General features: G+C 48.0%; 1 protein-coding gene across 4 annotated transcripts; it reads right to left on the bottom strand.

Annotated features, from left to right (window-relative positions):
- Positions 1–2,727: 2,727 nt before the first annotated feature.
- On the bottom strand, positions 2,728–21,505 carry BTNL9 (butyrophilin like 9). 4 transcript variants are annotated; one of them, XM_027084456.1, is made up of 11 exons: positions 21,331–21,505; positions 16,244–16,378; positions 14,173–14,520; positions 12,520–12,801; positions 9,888–10,016; positions 9,673–9,705; positions 9,341–9,361; positions 7,862–7,882; positions 7,605–7,631; positions 4,964–4,990; positions 2,728–4,078 (listed from the first exon to the last, which is right to left on the bottom strand). In XM_027084456.1, exons 2-11 carry the CDS (start codon positions 16,350–16,352, stop codon positions 3,453–3,455), a joined length of 1,623 nt encoding a protein of 540 aa, XP_026940257.1. In that variant the 5' UTR covers positions 16,353–16,378; positions 21,331–21,505; the 3' UTR covers positions 2,728–3,452. The 4 variants fall into 4 exon arrangements, with proteins under 4 accessions (XP_026940257.1, XP_026940258.1, XP_026940259.1 ...); XM_027084457.1 differs by lacking the exon at positions 9,341–9,361; XM_027084458.1 differs by lacking the exon at positions 21,331–21,505 and having other exon boundaries at positions 16,173–16,357.
- Positions 21,506–23,242: the final 1,737 nt, after the last annotated feature.

Genomic DNA, 23,242 nt, shown 5'->3' on the forward strand with positions numbered 1-23,242 from the left:
GAGGGACAATAAGGAAGGATTCCACAGAGGAAATCAAAGGCAGTGATTTGAAAACTATAACAGACATGACAACATGTCATGTTACTACCCTGTGCTGTTAAGAGTGTTCAATCAGATCAATTCGATTATACATTTAAAAAAGATTTTCTTGTGATTTTTTTCCCATTGAGATGAGGCAGAAGGAAAAGAATCATCAGCTTACTTTTTAAATTTTAAACAGAAGCAATATATGCTCCCTGTAAAAATGTACGTGCACCGTAAAAATTTATAGTGCCGTAGTACCCCCTAGTATGAATAAACCATATATATCTGCTCTCCTAGTAGCAAGTAGGTAGTTCCAGACACCTGCTTTCACACTGCTTCTGTGAGCATCCTCTTGTATCTTTAGGTATTGGTGTGAATATTTCTGTAGAACAGATTTCTGGATGTGGAATTCTTGGTCAGAGGACGTTCATGTTTAGAAATCAGTACACGTTACCGAAATTGACCTTGAAATGGCTCTACCAATTTATAAGCCCACCAAAAATGCGCCCAATCCATGGGAATCTTTGTCTTTTCGTGTAAGATTTCTATGGAGCCAATGATAACTTGACTTGCATGCTGTTGTCACAATCTAGCTGCCCTCTCAGCTCTGCCAGTTTTGGTGAGTTAACCAAAGGCTGCCTCAAGCAGGGAAAGCCTCATATCATAAGTGTGTTTTGTACACTGGATTGGGGTCCATACATAGATGCTGTGTTCACCCTTTCCCAGGTTTGCGGGATAGCTGCATGGAAAATGGGAACAGTGGGCAGAACTGAATATACCATGTCCTAGTTTTAGAAACTTGCCAGAGGGTCACTGGGTGTGGGCTGGAAAGAGATGGGTGTGGATTCTGAATGTTCCAGCCTCCTAGGTGGCCTCCAGCATGGCCTTTATGGGTCACAGAACATGTAGCTGAATGTCTAAGATCTTTAATGCTGCCTTTTGTACCAGCTATATACCCAAATGTTTTCATACGCAAAACTCTTAAAGCAATAGATAATGATTGCATATGGTCAAGGAACATATTTTTAATGTTATCACAAAACACCTGTGAGGACTTCAAACTATATGCACACTAATGTAAATGATTATAGAAAATAAAACCTCCGGGCTTCCCTGGTGGCACGGTGGTTGAGAATCTGCCTGCTAATGCAGGGGACATGGGTTCAAGCCCTGGTCTGGGAAGATCCCACATGCCGCGGAGCAACTGGGCTCCTGAGCCACAACTGCTGAGCCTGCGCGTCTGGAGCCTGTGCTCCGCAACAAGAGAGGCCGTGATAGTGAAGAGGCCCGCGCACCGCGATGAAGAGTGGCCCCCGCTTGCCGCAACTAGAGAAAGCCCTCGCACAGAAACGAAGACCCAACGCAGCCAAAAATAAATATAAAAATAAATAAATTTTTTTAAAAAACTTCCTTTCTCTGAATATCATTCATGGTATGTAAATAAGGCTATAATTGTATTATAACAGGTGGCCGAGCATATTTTCATAAGCTCAAAAATGTTTGATTTGTTAGAGAAACCACAGGAGGTGACCAAATGCCTTACGTGAAATTGTATAAACTCAGTGATGGGCTGGAGCTGGTGTCTCATGAGAGCTGATCGAGGGCATCTCTTCTCAACTTCACCAAAAAAGTCACATCAGCGGCTTGAAATCAGCCACAGTGCGAGTCAAAAAATGCTACAGGGCTTCCCTGCTGGCTTAGTGGTTGGGAGTCCGCCTGCCGATGCAGGGGACGCGGGTTCGTGCCCCGGTCCGGGAAGATCCCACGCGCCGTGTAGCGGCTGGGCCCGTGAGCCATGGCCGCTGGGCCTGCGCGTCTGGAGCCTGTGCTCCACAACGGGAGAGGCCACAACAGTGAGAGGCCTGCGTAACGCAAAAAAAATTAAAAAAAATAAAATCTAGGTTGACGACCAAATAAATATTTCCTAGTATAAATCAGAACATCACACCCTTCTTACATTTTCCCTGCCCCAGCCCTGGAGTCCACCATTTCTCCAAGGAGCCTTAGTTCCTTTCAGTGGTAAATAGTACTAAAAACTAAGTTCTGGGTGCAAGGTGTGCTAAAAGGTACAGGGGTGTTATTGTTTCTAAGCCCTCATAGCAGACAGAGCTAGGAACTATATGTATGTGCACACACTACCTATCTATCATCTATCTATCTAATCTATCTATCCATCTATGTATCATATGTGTGTTTCATCTATTACATCGTAAAAGCCATGAGTTCACAATTATTCTTTCATTCTCTCCTTTCGCTTCTGTTTTTCGTCTGTTGTTGTTTTTGTATTTCTTTTCTCTGGCTGAAGAGACAGCACACTTAGTGAATTTTTTTCTTTGATCAACCCCTTGTTGAGCGATTCTTGTCATTATTCATTTTAATGTTCAAATTGTCCCATGATTGGTCAGTGGAGCCCCTTCGACCTAGCTCCTATGTCTTTTTGTTATGTTCCCATCAGTTTTTTGACATTTTTTAAAAAATTATTTATTTATTTTTGGCTGCAATGGGTCTTCGGTGCTGTGCGTGGGCTTTCTCTAGTTGCGGTGAGTGGGGTCTACTCTTTGTTGCACTGCGCGGGCTTCTCGTTGCGGTGGCTTCTCTTGTTGCGGAGCACGGGCTCTAGGCATGCAGGCCAAGTAGTTGTGGCTCGCAGGCTCTAGAGCACAGGCTCAGTAGTTGTGGCACACGAGCTTAGTTGCTCCGCAACATGTGGGATCTTCCCGGACCAGGGCTTGAAACCGTGTCCCCTGCATTGGCAGGTGGATTCTTAACCACTGTGCCACCAGGGAAGCCCCCCGTCAGTTTTTGAGCATATTTGTACATTACAGCAAAAGTTGTTCCAGATTCACCTGTACTTTCTCTGCTCCAGCCCTGGAACCCACCATTTCTCCAAGTTCATTTTAGTGGGAATTGACAGTGAAAACTAGGATCTGAGCCCTAAGTGAACTCATTGTTTATGAAGTGTCCTTGTTTCTAGATCATTCTAGAGCTAGAAAATATATACAAAACTATTAAAATACACAAGTTAACTGATACCTCTAATTTTATCCAGTGAAGTTTCTCCTCTTTTTCCCCCATTCCAGTTTCTTTCATGTCTTCCACAGTGAACACCCTGACTAGCAGCAACATGAATATATTTCTACTCATCAGCTCAAACCTACAACACGCACAAATAAGCTTTGGAATTGCCTTTTTTTTTTTTCAAAGAAAATCATATTCTTACATGTACACATACACATCTATTGATACATGGGCAAAGGTCTCGCTTTTTCCTATTTCGGCTATACTGAGCCTTTTAAGCCTTTGCTGGCGTTGTGGTTCATACACTGGGGTCGCTGTGTTTGTTCCGTCTAGAGGAAGCGGGAGAGCAAAGCACTGACTGGGTATCCAGGAAGCCGCCCAGGACCCAGTCCTGTGGCCACGAGGGCGCCTCACCACATGGCCAGGGCGGGGTCCGAGGGCTCATAGGGTTGTAACCAGGTGTCACTGTCCTCCTCTTCGGGGACGCGTTTCTCTCTAACTGGCAATGGGCGGATGGTAAGTGGATCTGGGTGTTCGCTGCCGTCATGGGCTCTAGGCCTGAAATACGCGCAGAGTGCCCCAGAGAAGGTGTCCGTGAAGGTGAAGATGTGGGAGCCATTGGATACATTGAAGAAGGACAGCTTTCCCGCCTCGCAGTCCAGAAAGATGCCCACGCACCGGGGTGGCACGCGCATGGTGAGCGCGATGCGGTGCGGGTCCAGCACGAAGTACTCGCAGCCGTTCCACAGCCCCATCACCCAGTAGCCACCCGCCGGGCTCAGGCGCGCCTGCCCTGCGCGCGGCACCTCTGCCAGGCACGCACCTAGGAACCAGCGGCTGCGGCGGCCCACGTGCACCTCCCAGTAGTGGCGGCCCGTGGAGAAGCGCTCCCGGCTTAGAACGCACATCTGCTCGGAGAACCGCTGGGGGTCACCGGCCGCTGAGCCTGGCGCCATCCTGCGGGAGGACACGCTCTTGCCATCCTCGGAGACCTCCAGGCTGGGGTGGGCGGAGCCAGGATCCAGGGTCACATCCACTGCGCAGAGGCATATGTTTAGTGTAGGTGAAGGACGGTTCTGCCCCTACTCCCACGCCTGTCCCCTCCCCCGACAGGCAAACCCTCTGGCTCTCCTGATGGACCAATCAGTGGAATAGTCACTCCCTCTCCTGCAACCCCCTTCCCACCACCCTGGTACTGAAGGGGCATGAAAGTCGCTTCCTAATTTTTGAAAGTGATTAGAGGAATCCCATTTCTTTCCTGAACCGGAAGGTTCTTGAATTCCATGGTGCCATGCAGAGCAGAGAGAGCAAATGAGGTAGGTTTGTGGGGATAGAGGTGGGCTCACTTTCCCCAAGACCTGATCAACCGGAAGGAGCTTAGGGCTGATTCTGTCCCGGCTGCTCTCACCACCCTGTGTAACCATGAAATCACTAGTGAGCTCTGGGACTCTTTTACAGCAATTTTAGGATTTTAAAACTGTAGGGGACCTCTGAGATCATCTAGTCCAGTACCCTGCACTCCAACACCCCATCCCCCCAAAAAAAACCACACCCATTTGATGGATAGGAACCCTCTGTCGGATGATGTGGGAGGTTCCTTACAAACTCTGTATTCTCTCCTGCAAAGAGGCCCTAGTAGCAACCTTTCTGCCAGTTGGAAACAAATCTAGTAAAACCCGGAAAGCTAGGTGCGTGTGGGAGCACACGTGTGAGTGCAATCACATTAATGCATGTGAGCATGTATGTGTGCAGGCATATGTGTCATATTATGTGTTTTATAAGTGAGCTTTTGTGTCTGTATGTGGGGCCCATACTTGGCTCCTGGACAGACCCTTCCTCTAATCTCAGTTCTGGATACCTCCCTTCTACTTAAGATCCAGCCAACCTAATTCACAAGGCACAGTTCCTTGGCTTCAGTTACCTGCATGTTGTTGGGCTGCTCTCCACTCTGAAACCAAACAGAGAGGAAAAAGAAGCTCAGAGATCTGGGTCAGTAACCCTAGAACCTTGAGGGCGGCTCAAAATGCAAAAGGGACGCCTACAAACTAAGTAACCTCGTTCCCACCATGATAGCTGGCTTGGATCCAGACTGGCCTGGGTCCACCACGGCATCTTCCCGGGAATTTGGGATTGGGTAGGGGGCTGGTGTCAGTGCTGGCTTGTACCAAAGCTGTGCACAGGCTGAAGTTGTGCTGGGAACAGTGGGATGACAGAGTATGTGGGCAAAGGGAACCAATACAAGCAACTGGGATACCTTAAAGGTTGGAAATGAAGCCTCAATCTCTGACTGGCTTAGTCTCCAGGAGGCCCAGCTGAGCTTGGCTCCTGTCCTAAGACATCCTCTGGACACCCTGTCTTGCCCTCTTTCTTAACATGAGCCATTCTGTGTGGATTTCTGTTTTGTTTTATCTTGTTCTATTTTACAACAAAGAGAGCACCAAAGTCACAAAATGCAAAAGCAATAGAAGACATTTTCAGAGCTCCATAAATTTACAGCAAGGCCCTGCAACCCTGATTTTGCATCAGAATAACCAGTAGATCTTTAAAAATATAGAGCTTTTGCATAGAATAACTTAATTCGACAAAGGTGTCAATTCTCCCTAAATTTATCTATAAATTCAAAGCAATCCCATATAAAACTACTTTTGGATTTTTTTAGAAACTTTATAAATTCATCCTAAAATTTATATTTTAAAAAGGTCCATTAACTTTAAAAAGGAAGGGGAAATGGAGGAGGACTTGCGCTTTCAGGTACTTTAAAGGCCAAAGTAATATGTGACCAAAAGACAGACCCATGAAGACCTGGGAACTGAATATGCACTAAAGGTGATACCCAAATCAATGGGGAAATCATGGATGGTGTCGTAGGTGGTATTGGGAAAACTGACACCTTATTCGGAGAAAAATTGCTGGGTTCTTGTCTAACACCACATAAAATGGTGAATTTCAGATGGATTAAAACCCTGCACATAACACATATACAGTGAGTAGAAGAAAATGTTAAGAGACTGTCTTTGTGACCTAAATGTAAGGAAGATCTTCAACAAAACTTTAGAAACACAAGCCATTAAGGTAAACATGTGATGCATTCGCTTTTATCAAAATTGGTTATTTCGGGGCTTCCCTGGTGGCGCAGTGGTTGAGAGTCCTCCTGCCGATGCAGGGGACGCGGGTTCGTGCCCCGGTCCGGGAGGATCCCACGTGCCGCGGAGCGGCTGGGCCCGTGAGTCATGGCCGCTGAGCCTGCGCGTCCGGAGCTTGTGCTCCGCAACGGGAGGGGCCACAGAAGTGAGAGGCCCGCGTACCGCAAAAAAACACACACACAAAAAACAACTGGTTATTTCTTTTCAATAAGGGGCACCATTGGACAAAGCTAATAGCAGGTGACGGAAGAGAAGAAGGAATTCACAATGTATAATAACAATGAGGGATTAATATCCTATGTGTATATATCATATTCTACAATAATAATAATATCGCATGAAGGATGCCTGCAAACCAAAAGGCTCCATTCCCCAGCACTGACACCAGCCCTGTCTTGTAAAATCAACAAGAAAAAGATAGCAATGCCATATGGAAAACAGGCAAAGGACAGGAACTGCTAATTTTCAGAAGAGGAAGCACAAAAAGCCAGCTGGCATATAAAGAGATGCTCAAGCTTCTTAGTGTGCAGAGGAGTGCAAACCGAAAGAACAATTACTTGTCCCTGTTGACTGGTAAACTTAGAAAGCCGGCTCACACGGGATGTGGGCACAAGGAGCCTCCACGCACTGCGTGAAGGATGATGGTGCTGCTGCAGGACATTCTTCCATCCCACTTAGTGACACATCCCCCACGGGCCAGCAGTTCCCCGCGGGGGTACACATCCCAGAGAAATCTCCACACAGAGCCAGAAGGCAACACGTGTTCAGATATTTATTCAGCCTTGTTTGTGGTGGTATAGAGTTAGAAGCAGGCTGGATGTCTACTCCAGGAGGGTGGCCAGCTCAAAGGGAGTGCTCTGCAGCAAGGAGATACAGACTAGATTTACATGTGGCAGCAGGGGTGGATAGTCAAACACAGCAATGAGTGAGATAAGCAGGGAACAGCACGAGACTGTACATGTCTTTACAGAAACTGAAGTGCACCGCACAAAACAGAAATTCACCTCTTGCAAGAATACATACAAAATAAAGATACACATTAGACTGTTTGTTTTATGGGGGGGAATGGAGGAAGGTACAGGGAGAAATAATTACATATAAGGTAACATGCCTTATATTTACATATAAGGTAACTCTCACCAGGAGTGAGGGTCTTTGAGGGGGGACACCAGGAAGCTAGGTGATTCTGATGTGCAACTAGGATTGGCACCAATGATGTACCGTATGCTTACACTTCAGGACAATATAAAAATAACTATAAAAGTAAAACTCAAATATAACCTATACCAAGCAACATAGATTAGTACATGTGTGTAGCTATGGAATAAACCAGAACGAAGCATAGTTGGTTAGTCAGAGCAGGTGACTGGGATGCTGAGATGTGACGTGGACAGTGGGAGGAAAACGGGCTTCACTCACCAGCCTGGCCTTCAGCCCTTCTCCAGTCTGAAGTAGCCAAGGAAAAACAGAATTAGAACAGCAGGTCCCTGCAGCTTCCTTGTTCACACGTCAAATTTTGCACCCACCCCTGCGCCTCTCCCCTTTCTCCTGCCACCCACACAGCCAGCGGAGTTCCAGCCTGGCCATCATACCTGGCTGGGAGATAAGACGAACATACACGGATACCCACATGCTACAAGGTGGACAAGAAATAGTTCTAAGGGGGGGTCACTTACCCAGCTCCACTTGAAGTTTCCCTGTAAGCAGAACACACAGAGAAAACATCAGCCTTTGCATGAGTGGAACCACCACCTAACTTCCCGAGGCAGTTAGGCCACTGGGAAGAGGTTTCTTAGTCTTAAACCACTGCTCACCCCGACCCCATCCTAGATGCTGCATCACCCATCTGCAGGATTCTTTTTTCTGTGTGTGTGTGTGTGTGTGTGTGTGTGTGTGTGGTACGCGGGCCTCTCACTGTTGTGGCGTCTCCCGTTGCGGAGCACAGGCTCCAGACGCGCAGGCTCAGCGGCCATGGCTCACGGGCCCAGCCGCTCCGCGGCATGTGGGATCCTCCCGGACCGGGGCATGAACCCGTGTCCCCTGCATCGGCAGGCGGACTCTCAACCACTGCGCCACCAGGGAAGCCCATCTGCAGGATTCTTACACCTCATCCTATTCTTTGCTCTAAGGCAGAAATCTGCACAGCGCTGGGAAGGGAAAACTGGTCTTGCTACTGAGGAACCTCTTTCAAGGGTTCTGGTCTGGTTTGGAGAGGCTACTGCTCACTTGCCCTGTAATACAAGCTTTTCCTGGGGAGGAAGTCCTGTGTAAGTCCAGGCACTGAGCACACCCTGCAGGAGCCTCAGGGTCACTTACTGGGTACATTATTTAAAGAACTAGGAGGACATCACACTCAATTATTTCCCCAGGCCAGATACCAAAACTCTAATATTTTGCCACTAGAAACGCATTCCTCTGATTTCTCTAATCTTTGTCTTTTAAAAGTAAGACTGGGAAAGGCAACAATATACACGAATTCGGCAACAATATACACGAATGTTAATGAATTATTGTGGCTCTTTTTGCTGTTTGGTTGATTGCCTTTTTTGTTTTTGTTTTCCCCTCCATGACTAGGTAGACTGCAAGACAAGCTTCAACTTTACTGCTTTGTCTGGTGTTTTACTGGGGCAGACAAGGTGGTTCTCAAGGTCCTCCCCCACCCATGGTGGCCTTCTCCTCTCCTCTATCCCCTCTTCCTTTGGATTCACTCTTCCCTCCTCCCCCCACATGGTTTCAAGGTGCTGAGTCCCCCCCGGGAAGAAAAGTGGATTTGATAAATTGCTTTCACTTTGGTGCAAATTAAAGCTGGCTTCCTTCCCAGTGACATTTGCATTAAAAAGAGGTTATCCTAGGAAGATGAACCAGAAGGAGTAGACCTTTTACAGTGGAATTGGAAGTGAATTGTACAATTGGCAGGAGAGGGCCTGGCAGAGTCTTTCCAGAGGGTCTTAGGTCAGGCTTCCTTGACAGGTGCACACAAATCGGTTTCGGAGGGGAAAGGCGGGAGGCGCAGAGGGATGGATTTCGAATTAGAGCGCTGCCATCCATTGCTCTCCAAAGGGGGCCTAAAATCACTGAACCCCTGCTTCCACCGTGTGCCGGAGTTAACCCCCTAGCCCACAGCCAGCACCATGGGCATGGCACCCAGAACTTACCCAGCTCTTCTGTGAGTTTCCCTGGAGAAAGAAACGAAGAAAAGAGGAAAATCTACATGGATCACTGAGGCCTTGCATCTCCAAAGTGCACAGACTTGGGACCCCATGTGCTCTGGAGAACCAGTATGAGCTGGACTCGAGGGAGGAGCAGGCTCCGAGGCAGGAGAAGTGGAAGAAATCCTCTGCCGCCCCCCGCCCCCCCGCCCCCCCGTCTCTGCCCTCTCCCACCCCCGCCCCCCCGCCCCCCGCGACCTACGCGTCTTCTTCACCCAGCGTCCCCACTTCTGCGAGTCAGGGATGTGCGCGAAGAGCGCGTCTTTCCCTCTGCTTACCTTTGTCCTTCTCCGCCTGCTTCTTCAGCTTTTCTGCAAGGAAGAAAAAAGGGGAGCAGACGTGAGTGTGCGCGCTCCCCTGCCTGTTTCCACGACCCATGCCAGCCCTGCCTCCGCAGGATGGCCCCTCAGCAGTGCCCCGCTGTGGCCGCCTCCACCACTTTGCTCTTGGGCAAAGCCAACTCCAGGAGGGCAGCCCCCAGCCTGCCTGGTACCTCGGGACCTCCGTTGCCTCCGAAAGAAGTACAGCGCCAGCGTCGGGAGGAGAGCCAAGACGAGCAGCGGTCCCACCAGAGTCCCGAGGAAAGCTCTCTTCCAGGGAGAGGTTCCGGGTAAAAATACGTCTGGAAAACACCCCACATGGAGTTGTCTCGATTTGGTCTTCGCTAAACATGAGAAGACTAGTCTAGACACTGCGTGCCGGAAAACCTTCCCAGTGCCTGGTTGACGCTTCCTGGGCCCCAGCATAGCCCTCTGTAAAACGGGCCTGAGAACCAATCTCCAGTGCTCTAGAGAGAGGTAGCGTCAGAGGACCAGCGGCGAACCTGAACTTGCGCAGCGCAGAGGAAAACACTGCAAACTGAAGGATGCGAAAGGAAGGCGCTGATGGGCTCTGCCCGCTCCTCCAGCTTAGAACTTCTGTGACCACAGCCCTGACCTTCCTCTACTTCTTCCTACTCTTGCTTCACATCCAAGGGCATGACAATCCAAGGTGTTGATACCTGAAACCCAGTGACTAACTGCTCTCTACCACTCTGACGAATCCACACGTCATCTCCCGCTTCTTGCGAACACCTGGCTTCTACTTCTCATCACACCTTTGGAAGAACTGTTAGCAAAGCTTTGACAGCTGACTGACAGTTCTTCTCTTCCCTCTCCAGGCTTCCTAGGGAGGATCTGCCCAGAGGAAGAATGTGGCTCAGGGTTCGCAAGGACAGTGGCTGGACAGTAAAGAAATGAATGCAAAATAGAGAGCAACCCTTTAGTAACTCTTGCGGCAATTTAATAGAATAATTTTGTGTCTGTTGAAGATAATAAGAAATTGGTGCTTTTATCTCAGTGGTCTTTAAATTTTTTTATCGTAGTAAAATATACATAACATAAAGTTGACTATCTTAACCGTTTTAAGCTTATAGGTCAGCAGCCTCAAGTATATTAACATTGTTGTGCAACCATCACCACCAGAACTTTTTTCATCTTCCCAAACAGAGACTCTTTACCCATTAAACACTGACTCCCCATTCCCCCCACACCCCCCAGCCCCTGGTAACATCTATTCTACTTTCCCTCTCTATCAATGGACTCTTCTGTGTACCTCATATAAAGAGAATCATACAATATTTGTCCTTTTGTGTCTGGCTTATTTCATTTAGCGTAATGTGTTCTTTCAGTTTTTAATTTTATTTTTCTAGCAGTGCATTTTTATTGTCTTGGTTAAAAGTATTGAGCTACAAAGGATTGGTCCTTCACCACAGGTGTTTTTGAAGCACTGACTTAGGGGTTAAAGGGCTCAGGGTCCTATGCCCCCCTGACCTCCAATCTCCAGTCTCTCCTGCATCTTTCCAGCTCCTCAGATAGCTACACACATTTCCATGTCAGGACCTTTGCACTTGAATGGCCTCTACCTGAATGGCCTCCTTGCAGATATCCACGTGACCCACACCCTTTGTCAAGGGTAAACACAAATTTAAAAACTGGATTTCCCCTGGTGCAGAAACGGAGGGAGATTCCCCTTTCCCTTCTCTTAGAGTATTTCCTTTAGAAAATGTGTAAATTCTTTCTCTATCCCCTCAAGATGTATACAAATCTTTTTGAAAGTTAAATAAGCCCCTTGCCAATTTTAAAACCCAGGAATGTTTTTCTTAAGGAGCTAGAGCCATCTCTTTGAAATGGAAACATCAAGGAGAAAGTACCCCTATCTCCAGGTCTGCTGGGAGTTTCACTTAGGCACCTGGCTCCAAGTTGTAATTATGTGCTTGTCATAGAGATAAGAGATATCTTATTTCTCCTTTGGATAAAGACAATTAGCTAACACAGATGTTACTCCTTACCCAATGACCAGGTAAATTTCGGGTGAACTATGTGTGACACACGGTGCTTATCAGGTCCTCTTACCTGAGGACAAGTTATCGCTTATAAGGGTGAGATTTCTTTCTGTTATGGTAATATCACTATTGATTTGGACCAATGTGAAACACGGCCCATAGGTTGGGTTTATCCTCAAGACTTAAAACAATTAGAGCCATGAACGTTAAATCCTTCAAATGGGTGCCTCACGATAAAACTTTGATCCTATATAATGGTCTTCCTTTGAACTCAGTGCCTAACGGTCTTCGTCCCTGATCCACCACTTTTAAATCCATACATACACTCCACCCCGCCTCAGCCTGCTTCCCTGCTTCATGTTTCTGTCTCAGATAACATCTTCTAACATGTGCTGTAATTTATTCTTTTGTGTATCTGTTTCCCCTGCTGGAATGTGGACCTGAGGCCAAGGGTTTGGGGAACATTGTGGGTGATCAATAAATATTGTTTGAGGGATAAAATTAGGAACACATGGGCTCTCATGATGCCCTCTAATAACTAGAGTTTCTGGATTTTAGTGCCTGGTCTTTGGTTCATAATGTTGGCTTTCTGGGACCTCCCCCAATTACTGTTTGGGTTGTCGGTTGTACACTCAGTAGGTTCCTGATATTATGGCTGACTTTCAAGGTGTCAGGTTTAGCACCCCCCCCCCCATACACAGCCAGGCTCCAGTGCCACTGTGTCCCAATAGATGGTCTCTGGGATAAAGGACATGGAGAACTTGAAGACTAGGAAAATGACGGTGCACTGGCACCCACTGACCTGCTATCTGGACCACGAACTCTTTCTTCTGGCCCAGGAGGGGGTTCTGGATGGAGCAGGACACATTGCTGTGGGCCCCCCCTTGGACGACCACAGAGGTTTCCAGACTGAACAGGCCTTGGGCATCCTTGACGATGACTTCAGTCTCTGGAGGCAGGCATCGTCCCTGATGGTCTGTCCACTGAGACTGTGGCTTGGGGTACCAGCCACTGGAGCTGCACCTTAGCTGAATGCCTCCCTGCTTGAAGCCCTCAAGGGAGATGTGAGGGTCCGAGCCCAGCCCTGAGAGAAGCAGGAAGAGTGGGAATGATGAGGCTCCTTCCCAGAAGTTGTATGCGAAGTTCATGCCACCATTCACCATCTGCAGTCACCATAAGGCATCGTGGCTGTGACTGCTCTTAACACACTTGCGGGCTTGCAGTCCTCCACCAGCGGCCTATAAATGACAGGCTAAATCACCGGTGGCGTGTGGGGACAGCACTACCTCTGAAGGGCATTTTAAAATAGGGAAGGGCTGCTAATATTTAGTCATATAATGCAAGGGACAGTCCCCCTAGAATGAAGAGTAATCCCACCCCAGATTTCAATAGATTGTCTTTTCTCTCTCTTGAATCCCACTGGCACTCAAGTGGCTTTGTTATATATACTTCTTTATCTCTCTATCCAAGTAAGCTAGATTTATATTTTGAATATGCAAAACATTAAGATGGTTTAAACATCAATACTGTAAAAAACAGTAGATCAAAAAAGCCCCAGGGGCTTCCCTGGTGGCGCAGTGTTTGGGAGTCCGCCTGCCGATGCAGGGGACACGGGTTCGTGCCCCGGTCCGGGAAGATCCCACATGCCGTGAAGCGGCTAGGCCTGTGCGGCCGGAGCCTGTGGTTTGCAATGGGAGAGGCCACAACGGTGAGAGGCCCACGTAACGCAAAAAAAAAAAAAAAAAAAAAAAAGGGGGGGGCTTCCGTGGAGGGACGGTGGGTAATTAAGAATCCGCCTGCCAGTTCAGGGGACATGGGTTCAAGCCCTGGTCCAGGAAGATCCCACATGCTGCGGAGCAACCAAGCCCATGCGCCACAACTACTGAGCCTGTGCTCTAGAGCTTACGTGCCACAACTACTGAAGCCCATGTGCTACAACTACTGAAGCCTGCGCGCCTAGAGCCCGCGCTCCGCAACGAGGAGCCACTGCAATGAGAAGCCCGCGCACCGCAACGAAGAGTAGCCCCCGCTCCCCGCAGCTAGAGAAAGCCCACGCGCAGCAAGGAAGATCCAATGCAGCCATAAATAAATAAATAAATAAATAAATAAATAAAGGTAGGAGGGGCCCTGCTTCCCTACACCTCCACCAAGAGTGTGTGATACAAATATTGAATGTTTGCCAATCTGATGGGTAAAAAATTGTATCTCCGTAGCTTTAATTTGCCTTTTTCTCACTATGAGTAAAAGTAATCATCTTTTCTTATGTTTCAGGGCCATTTGTGTATCTTTTTTGTGTGCATTTTTTTGTTCATTTTCTAATGAATCTTTCTTTTTAATGCTTTTCTTTTTTAAATTAGAGATATTTTCCCTTTCTCTGTTCTTTTCTATCTACTCTTGACCTGTTTCCAAATGGACCATTTTCTCCTCTCTGTTGGGGCTTGACCAGGTCACGCACCTGCCACCTCCAGCTCCCAGACCGCTTCCCCAGTGAAGTCGCTGGAGAGGAAGCGGCACCCGTATGGACCCTCGTCGGCGGGAACCACGGGGTGGAGCCTCAGGGTCACGCTGCCATCAGCGATCTCGTCCGTGACGAGTTCGGTCCTGTTCTGGAACTGCGCCATCTGCTGGCCATAGAACTCCTGCCGTTCCCGGTACAGGTGCACCACGTCAGAGGTCCGGCTCCGGAACCAGCGGATCTCCATGTGCTCGGCGTCCCGGTACGGCGACAGGTGGCACGAGAATTCCACCTCATCCCCAACGTGTGCCAGAATGGGTTCCCCATGGCCTACCACCCTGACTTCCTCTAGGACGAGAACCCAGACAATGGCCCAAATCAGCACTCCTCAAATATGATTTTTTGCAGTAAACCATTCAAATGACAAAGGTGAGACGCTCTACAGGATGACCGGTCCGGTTGCTTGAGCAAGTAATTGTCATGAAAAAGTTGAGTGTGCCACATTAAAAAATACACAAGGAACATTACAACCAGATACAAATGTGTGGTGCTGGACTGGTAGCTGGTTTGAACCTACCAACTGCAAATATTATTTTGGGGACAGTTATGTAAATATGGCCAGGGCATTAAATTAAATGGAATCTTTGGCAAAAAAAAAAAAAAAAAAAGCAAGTTTCAAAACCATATGTACACTATCCTCTTATTTGATTAAAAATTTGACATATTTGCATAAATGTGCAGAATAAAAGACCTGAAGGGAAATAGACCAAATTATTGGTAGCGATAATTTCTGCCTGGTGGGAATAGATGTTTTCTTATTTTTGCTTTGTCTGATTTTCTAACATTGTATAATGCACATGGACAGCTTCTGTAATAACAAAGGGTATTAAAGTAATCTGGGGGGGGCTCCTTGTTTCATGGGTTTTCCTATCTAAGGCCAAACCCTGCTTTCAAGATTTTAATTTATCTGGATCTTTCATTTGATTGTTCTCTGCAGTGATGTCTCTGTATGGCTCCTCTACTCCCGGTTTTCTGCAATTTCCATGAGAGTTGCTATTCCTGCTGCAGTGCCTCTCTACCCAGCATGACTTCATTCATTTTTCTGGCTTCTGTATACCTCCTTTCCTTCTTTCAAAGCTCAGCTTAATCCCACCCTAAATTCTTCCTTTATGAATCTCTCCCATCCTTCACTTTGCCCATATAGCATGGGGGCACCTTTCTTCACTCCATTTGAGAACCCCTGTTGCCCACTGAGTGTAGCCCTGATACCATCCCTACCAGCTTCCCTCTCCAGTTTCTCTCCAGCTGTCCCTGCCCCCGTGCCTGACGCCTGGCCCTCTTCCTGGGCACAGCCTGCCTCAGTTTACTCTCCATCTGTCATCTTCCTGGAGAATGTGCATCCTGCAAGGCTCTACTCAAATAATACCTCTTTTCTATGGCCCTTCATGGCTTTCTGGAAAAAACAAACTGGTCTCTTAGTTATGCTCCCAAATCCTTGGGTATATTTCTCTTGCAGCTCTGGTCACACAGCTGGACAGCCGTGTATGTCACGTCTGTCCCCCTCCCTTGAATGACTGAGGATCTGGGCTGTGCCTAGTCACCTTGGTATCCCTGGTTTCCAGCTCAGGGAATTAGGGAATTGTATTTGCATAACTAGTTTACACTCTCTGTTAGTTGCTTCTTTCATGAGAGATGGTAAGATTAGGATCCTCCCTGCCGTTCAAAAGCTATGGTTTATATGCAGGAGAGGAGTTAAAAATATTTTCCAACTGGTTCAGCCTAAGCACAGACCAATAAGAATCTCCTGGCACCCTGCTGCTATGCCTTCTGCCATGCTTGTGAGCTGTGGAGTTGTGGGTGGCTGCAGGGAGGGTGGGGGAGCACTGTGGGGCTGGATGGTGTTTGGGGGCGTGGCTGTTTAACAACTGGGATGGAAATCTTATATTTTAGCCCCTGGCACAGCCTGGTACCAGGCTACAAGATCTCAGCCCTGGAATCACCTGCAGGAGGGGTGGGCAGAAGCTGAGGTGCTCACGTCCTGGCTGTCTGGGCTGCAGATTAGACAGGTTACCTGAGTGCATCTCCCCGGGCTGAAGCAGGAGGAGGAGGTGAGTGAGGAAGGAGAGACTGCTGGGAAGATGTACTCGCTGGCAGGAGTCCAGGGAGACTGGGAAATCCATCACTTTTCCTCAGCAGTGGGGGCCACCTGGAAAGGGCAAAGAGGTACTGGAGTGACGCAGGAGAGCTGGAATTCCGTGCATCAGGCCTGACGTCTGTCACTGCCTCAATTATTTTTTGTCTGGTTCTCGCAGGCTCCAGTGCCTGGCTTCTTTTCAATCATGGCCAGATGTGAGAGCTGCTTCTAATTTTAACAGGCGGCACTGCTTATGGCATTGTTGGCCTTGCTTGGACTCACAGAGCTGAGAGAGGACAAGGCCAAAGGGTCCCAGAGGAAGCAGCTTCTGAGCTTCGCATTGTTTAGAGCCAGGAACAGAGCCATGCATTGTGTTGGGGCTGAGCTAGGATTTAGTGACTTTGCCCAAACAAAGGGAAACCTATGAGGATTCCCAGATGCATTTTCCTTCTCTCTGCCCAGCCTTGCTCCCAGTTCCCTTTGACCTGGAACATCAGGTCCACAAAACAGAGGAACAAACACAGAGTTCTAATCTTTCCAAAGTAGGATGCATGCCTGGCTGCCTTTTAACTCCAACCACATCTAGGACACCTTCTTCCATCCCTGAGGCTTCAGGTGGAGCTCCCAGGAGGTCAGCTGGTGACTGTCACTGAGTCAGTAGCATCTTTGAGACCATAGTGATGGTACCGTCCCATCTAGCCCTCCCCGTGCCTCATCTGTGGCACTGGAGACCCAGCCTCAGGCAAGGGCTGTTCCCGCTTCACTCCTGATGCCCCTTTGGGACCTGAAGTAATGCCTCACAGCTTGAGAACCAGTGAGCCTGGGCAGCTGTACATCTTGGGAGATATATAAGCCTCTCCACATTTCTCCTCTATTTAGTTGTAAGACTTTAGACAGATTATGGACCTTGCTGAACCTTAATTTCTTTGCTTAAACAATGGAAGAAACCAGTCCAACTCAGAGGGTTGTTAAGCTTAAGCCTCCTATGGGTGGCATGGGTGCTCTCTAAAGAAAAGTCAGGGACTTCCCTGGTGGTCCAGTGGTTAAGACTCCACGCTTCCAATGCAGGGGGCCCCCGGTTCGATCCTTGGTCAGGCAACTATATCCCGCCTGCATGCCACACTAAACTCTCTCATGCCACGACTAGAAGATCCCACATGCCACAACTAAAAAGATTCCGCATGCCCCTAACAAAGATCTCGCATGCGGCAACGAAGATCTCGCATGCGGCATCAAAGATCCCGCGTGCAGCGACTAAGATCCGACACAGCCAAACAAATAAATAAATATTAAAAAAAAAAAAAGTCAGCTCCTCTCTCTGCCTCCATCTTCTTCCAGAGGCTGCCTCCCTCTCCTTTCATGCCATCATAGCACCCCCAGAGCAGAAAGCCCTATGCATTTTCTACTCTCCAGCTCCCCCAGTCTCCCTTCTCCCTCCGTCTGCCACCCCACTCCACTGTTTGGTTTTCCTTTTCCCACAGACCTGCGAGGTGGCACGTGTTCCTGGGGTCCTGTGGCTTCAGAGTCCCAGCCACACTATCACTAGCGGGATGTAGATGAAGGACTTTATTTTTTTATTGAAGTGTAGTTGAGTTACAATGTTGTGTTAATTACTTCTGTACAGCAAAGTGATTCAGTTATACACACATATATTTTTTTAATATTTGTTTCCATTATGGTTTATCATAGGATATTGAATATAGGTCTCTGTGCTCTACAGTAGGACCTTGTTTATCCATTCTATATATAAAAGCTTACAGTAAAAAAAAAAAAAAAAGTTGAACTCAAAAAGAGTAGAATGTTGGTTACCAGGGGCTGGGAAGGGGAGGGGGAAATGGAGTAAATATTGGTCAAATGGTACAAACTTTCAGTTATAAGATGAATAAGTTCTAAAGCGCTAATGTACAGCATGGTGATCATAATTAATAATACTGTATATTATACTTAAATTTTTCTAAGAATAAATTTTTAGTGTTCTCACCACACACAAAAAAAGGTAGCTATGTGAGACGATGGATATGTTAATTAGCTTGACAATGAATGCACATATCAAAATATCACATTGTATACTTTAAATATATACAATTTTTATTTGTCAATCATACTTCATAAAGCTGAGAGAAAAAAGTATTAGCTTTTAGTAAATTATTTTTCTGCAACTCTTCAGGTGGTCGTATATTTTTTTCTTCTTTATTTCCTTTAATCTGTTTTTCAATTGATTTATTTACCTAAATTGACAAAATTCTTAAACTAAAATTGTTAACAATAAAAAAAGAAAGCTTACAGTAGATGAAGGACTTAAAAAGCTGCTGGTCGTGCAGCAGAAGACTAGTCTAAGGAGGGGTGCAGGTGAGTTAATGGAAGGGAGGCTCCCTGACTGACCTCTGTGCTGGAAGGGCATTGGCTGACACGACTACAGCAGGAGGGAGGGGCAATGGCCTATGAGTCGAGTCGGCCAGGGTCTGCGGGCCCTGCCCTTCCACACGCAGGTGGGAAGACAGAGGGGCAAGCTGGGGGGGCTCCATTCATGTTTCAGAAGGGACCCCTCAGGGAGGAGATAGGAGTCCCCTCTGAAGTGTGCCTGGCTGAGAGCCAGCAGCTACTGGAATCATTATTCACACAATAACCAGCAGAACAGAGACCTTGGGCCAGGGTCCAGGCTCAGGCTGGACAGTCCAGCCTCTGGCCCTTTTGGCTGATGGCAGGAATGTGTCTGTGACAGGCCTAGAACTGGCAGCAAAGGACATAAAGCCCCATGGGGTGAAGCCATGAGGGTATATCAGCACCAGCTAATGCCTTCCCAAACAAGAGGGGCTCAGAGAGCGTTTCTGGATCCATCTGGATCGGCCAGACTCTGAGGAATTGGTCAATACTTGTGCTAGGTGCTAACCTGAGTCCTTCCCAAGGCAGCAATGGGGCATTAGACAGGCCCACAGCAGGGGGCAGGGGCACCCCACAGCAGGAGCACGTGCTCCAATATTCCCAGGCAGGGGGAGGCTGCCACCTGTCAGTCAGTGTTCCAGACACTGGAATTACTATCAGGACGGCAGTTCTCTGCTGTGATACATTCATGGGATTTCAGTCACTGAGGTTGCAGGGGGAAGAGGTCATAAACACACATATACACATGCATGTGCCCACAGTAATAAAAACTAATATAAATCGAGCGCTTACTATCTACCAAGTACTTACCTATATCACACGTATTATCACTATTATTATAGGACCAAATTACAGGCACGGAAACTGAGGTGCAGGGAGGCCAAGTGACTTGCCCTGCACACACGGCTAGAAGGTGGTGGAGTGGGAGTTCCTCCCAAGCTCTGCCCTTCTCTTGATACAGGTTCCTCACCAGCTGTCGTGTGTCAAAGTTGGGTGCACCCTCAGTTTTCCTGTCCCCCAAACTGTGACCCCGTTAGGAATCGCCTGGTCACAGACTGCAGTGCTCACCCTGACAGCATCTCACATGCACTGAAGAAGTGGCTTGAGTCCCCATATGTCAGCCACAAGACTAACCAACCAACAAATGCACAAAAATTTAAAAATCCACTTCTGATAAATCAACTTAAAACTGGAGTTTCCCTTAGACCTTATCAACAGCATCTTCTCTAGCAGGAGGTAATGCCTTGTGGCACCTTTCCTTCCAACACTCAAGGACCTGACTTTAAAGACTTTAGTAGGAGGGAGACAGTCTGGCAAATTCTTGAAGGGACTTCAGAAGGACTGAATGCCCCTTCCTGATCTAAAGAGCACCCGACTCCCCAGTTGCTACCTGAAGTTTGCCTTTTCGAACCTCCCTTTGCAGTTGAAAGTCTCTGATCCTTACCCCTCTGAAGGGAAACACTTTCTGATTTCAGCTATTCGCATCACAGTGTAAATAGATTTCAGATTCTTTTTCTGAAAAGAAAAAGAATGGGGAGGTTTTGCTGGGGAAAGTTGAGACTGGCCATGTTGCATATTTGGGGAAGAGAGAGGACCCAGTGAGGGGAAGGACAGCCAGAAAGGGGGTCTCAGGCAGGAGCTAAGCTTTGCTGGTGGGGTACATGCTCCCTGCTCTCTAGGGAGCCTCTGAAGACGCAAGGAGGAATAAAGGCCGTGCACACCTACGCCAAAGAAATGCTGCTGAAATGCGGCTACCTTCCACCCAAGCCTATCTTTCCTCTTCCTTCTTCTTTCCTTCTCATTTTTTGCCTAGCCTCACTCCAACCCCATTCCAGTTTTCTCCTCCTGCATCCCCAATTCCTAAACAACATTTATGTTCCCCTGATTTCCAGTCCTTCAGCTCTTGAATTTCTCTTTAAAGATTTTTTTTTTTTGCTGTACGCAGGCCTCTCACTGTTGTGGCCTCTCCCATTGTGGAGCACAGGCTCCGGACGCACAGGCTCAGCGGCCATGGCTCACGGGCCCAGCTGCTCCGCGGCATGTGGGATCTTCCCGGACCAGGGCACGAACCCGCGTCCCCGGCATCGGCAGGCGGACTCTTAACCACTGTGCCACCAGGGAAGCCCGTTTAAAGATGATTATATTCTGCTTTTGCTAATTTGTAAGCTTGGGCTGCGTGTGCTTTGCCCTTCTCCCGTTCTCTGTATCCTAAGCTATGAGCCCCCAGGCATAGGGCTTTTGCACTCTTGCACCCCGCTCCCCTTCTAGCACCTGCTGCAATGCTCTGCCTTTCACAAGCTGTCGATTAATGCTCACTGGCTTGCTTTGGTTTTTATTTCAATAGGTCCACAAGAGGGTTTCCACCCCTTGTCTCTACAGGAGATGAATTGTCCCAAGGAGGGACCCTCTTTGAGGCTTCGCATGGCTTGAGGGGGAAATGGGATGTGTCAGAATCCTTCCTCTTCAAGTGGGGCTGCCTAAATGGGCATCTCCCCTTGGTCACACTGACATCCCTATCCTGCAGCCAGGTTCAGCTGATAAGATGGTGCCAACCCACCTTGCACTCTCTCCTAAGCCCTCATTTCTGCCTCCCATTTCTGAAAGGTGGAGGGTTAGACAGGCATTGAGAATGAGGCACATACCTGGCAAGTAGCAGCGAAGGGTCCAAAATGGCAGATGAATCCTGGTGATCTCAATTTCCCTGCAAGGCAGACAGTTGTGAAGTGTTCAGATTCCAGATGCTAAGGTCTCCTAGACATGGGCTGGCAGTTCAGCTGAGGGGAACCAGCTCATCTTTGACAAAATTACCCACCCACCTTCCACCTTAAGACACAACGCTCCTTGCTCTGCCCTTTGCTATAAAAACCAAGATAGATAGAACAAAACGAGGAAGTCTCTGTCACATCCTGCCTGTGTGAGGAAAACCATGAATTGAATTTCCATGGAAAGTGTCCCTCCAAGGTCTTAGAAGGAGGGGAAAGGTATCTATCTGGGAGATTTGTAGAGACTGCAAACTACAGAGGCTCAGAGCAGGGAAAAATTGCTCCAGCTGGCTGCCCGGGATATCTGGGGCTCCAGGGAGGCAGGATGGCCATGCCTGGCTAGCCCCTCTCTCTTCACCATCATAGCAAAAGATACAGAGACAGGACAGGAATATCCACTAACTAAGGGTTAGGAAAGGTCTGGTGCTCAACTCTTACCCAGCTATACCCTCCTCTGCAGGGTAAGGACAGTAAGAAAAATAACCCGGTAACTTTGCCATAAGTAAAACCTGCAAGAGCTGTTCACATACAGCTTGGAAATACAGTGGGGTGCTGTACTGGGATTTCTCTAATGGAGTGGAAATCAAAAAATAAGAAGCAATGACTACCTCACCTCACCTCATTTTGCCATATGCCACTGTGCAACTTTGGTATTAGTGGGAGAGAAGCACAGTGGACCAAGGTGCCAGCCACCTGGCTGTACCCCGACACTGACATCCTTCCTAGGGGACAAGTCAGATCTGTGACACGGGGTAACTCAAGCACATGGAAGACTCCCAGAAATGCCTGTTTGGGGAGGGGTCTGTGCAAGTGCTAGGGTTCTGGGTTAGTGGATGGAGGTGAAAACAGTGAGCTTTGGGGCACCAATTTGAAGGTCATGCTTCATATTCAGGCAGGCTGGTGCATGCATCCCAGGCTTATGCATGCACAGACACATCCCAGGACAGCAAAGGGGGCTAAGTGGTGAGCTCAGATGGTGAGCTCAGGTCCCTGGGGCTGGGGAGACAGAGGGGTGCTCAGGGACAGATTAAACATAAAATTGACACAATAGGGCTTCCCTGGTGGTGCAGTGGTTGAGAGTCCGCCTGCCGATGCAGGGGACACGGGTTCGTGCCCCCGTCCGGGAAGATCCCACATGCCGCAGAGCGGCTGGGTCCGTGAGCCATGGCCGCTGAACCTGCGTGTCCGGAGCCTGTGCTCCGCAGTGGGAGAGGCCACAACAGTGAGAGGCCCGCGTACCGGAAAAAAAAAAAAAAGTAATGCCAAACTCTCAAGTATATGAATTAATCATTCTCTTCTGCTAAGGAAAAATAGCAAAAGAAATGGCGGTAAGAGCAGCTTAAGATAAGCTTGTGAGCACAGATGCAGGTTTGGGGGAGAGTCATCTTCTCTCCTGAGTTTGAGAATACATAACATGTTTTCCTTCATCTTCAGAGTCCATGCAGAAATTTGTATCACCCCTCTCTCTACCTCTCAATACTCATTCTAGCTTTTCCAACCTTCTTTCTTTTTATTCTTGGCCCCTAATCTTTACGAGTCAAGCACGCACGGTGGTCACTTTCACCCCATGCATTTACACCCGGCATCCTACCCACCTCTTCTCTTTGCCAATCTCTTTCCCCAAGTTCCTGCTAAAAACTTCTTCCAATGTCTTCATGGATGAATTCCTCCACCTCTCTCTGTGCACACACTTCCTCCTTCTCACTCTTCAAGTTGCCCCATACAGTTTGAACTTGTATAAATGTCTAATGGGGCCACATTTACAAATGTCTTTATGTGACTATATTTTCTT

The sequence above is a fragment of the Aethalodelphis obliquidens genome, unplaced genomic scaffold (assembly GCF_003676395.1).
Source record: "Aethalodelphis obliquidens isolate GAN/ISIS:26980383/991018 unplaced genomic scaffold, ASM367639v1 scaffold53, whole genome shotgun sequence".
Classification (NCBI taxonomy): Eukaryota; Metazoa; Chordata; class Mammalia; order Artiodactyla; family Delphinidae; genus Aethalodelphis; species Aethalodelphis obliquidens.

Bases quoted from the DNA above. Each gene is read 5' to 3' on its own strand.
- BTNL9 (XM_027084456.1), bottom strand. From the start codon at position 16,352: ATGGATTTCCCAGTCTCCCTGGACTCCTGCCAGCGAGTACATCTTCCC. The intron at 10,017-12,519 runs GTCAGTGGGTGC...GGTGTTTTCCAG, and splicing joins GTTCGTGGTCCAGATAGCAG to ACGTATTTTTACCCGGAACC. The intron at 7,883-9,340 runs GTAAGTTCTGGG...TTCTGCTTACAG, and splicing joins GAAACTCACAGAAGAGCTGG to GGAAACTTCAAGTGGAGCTG.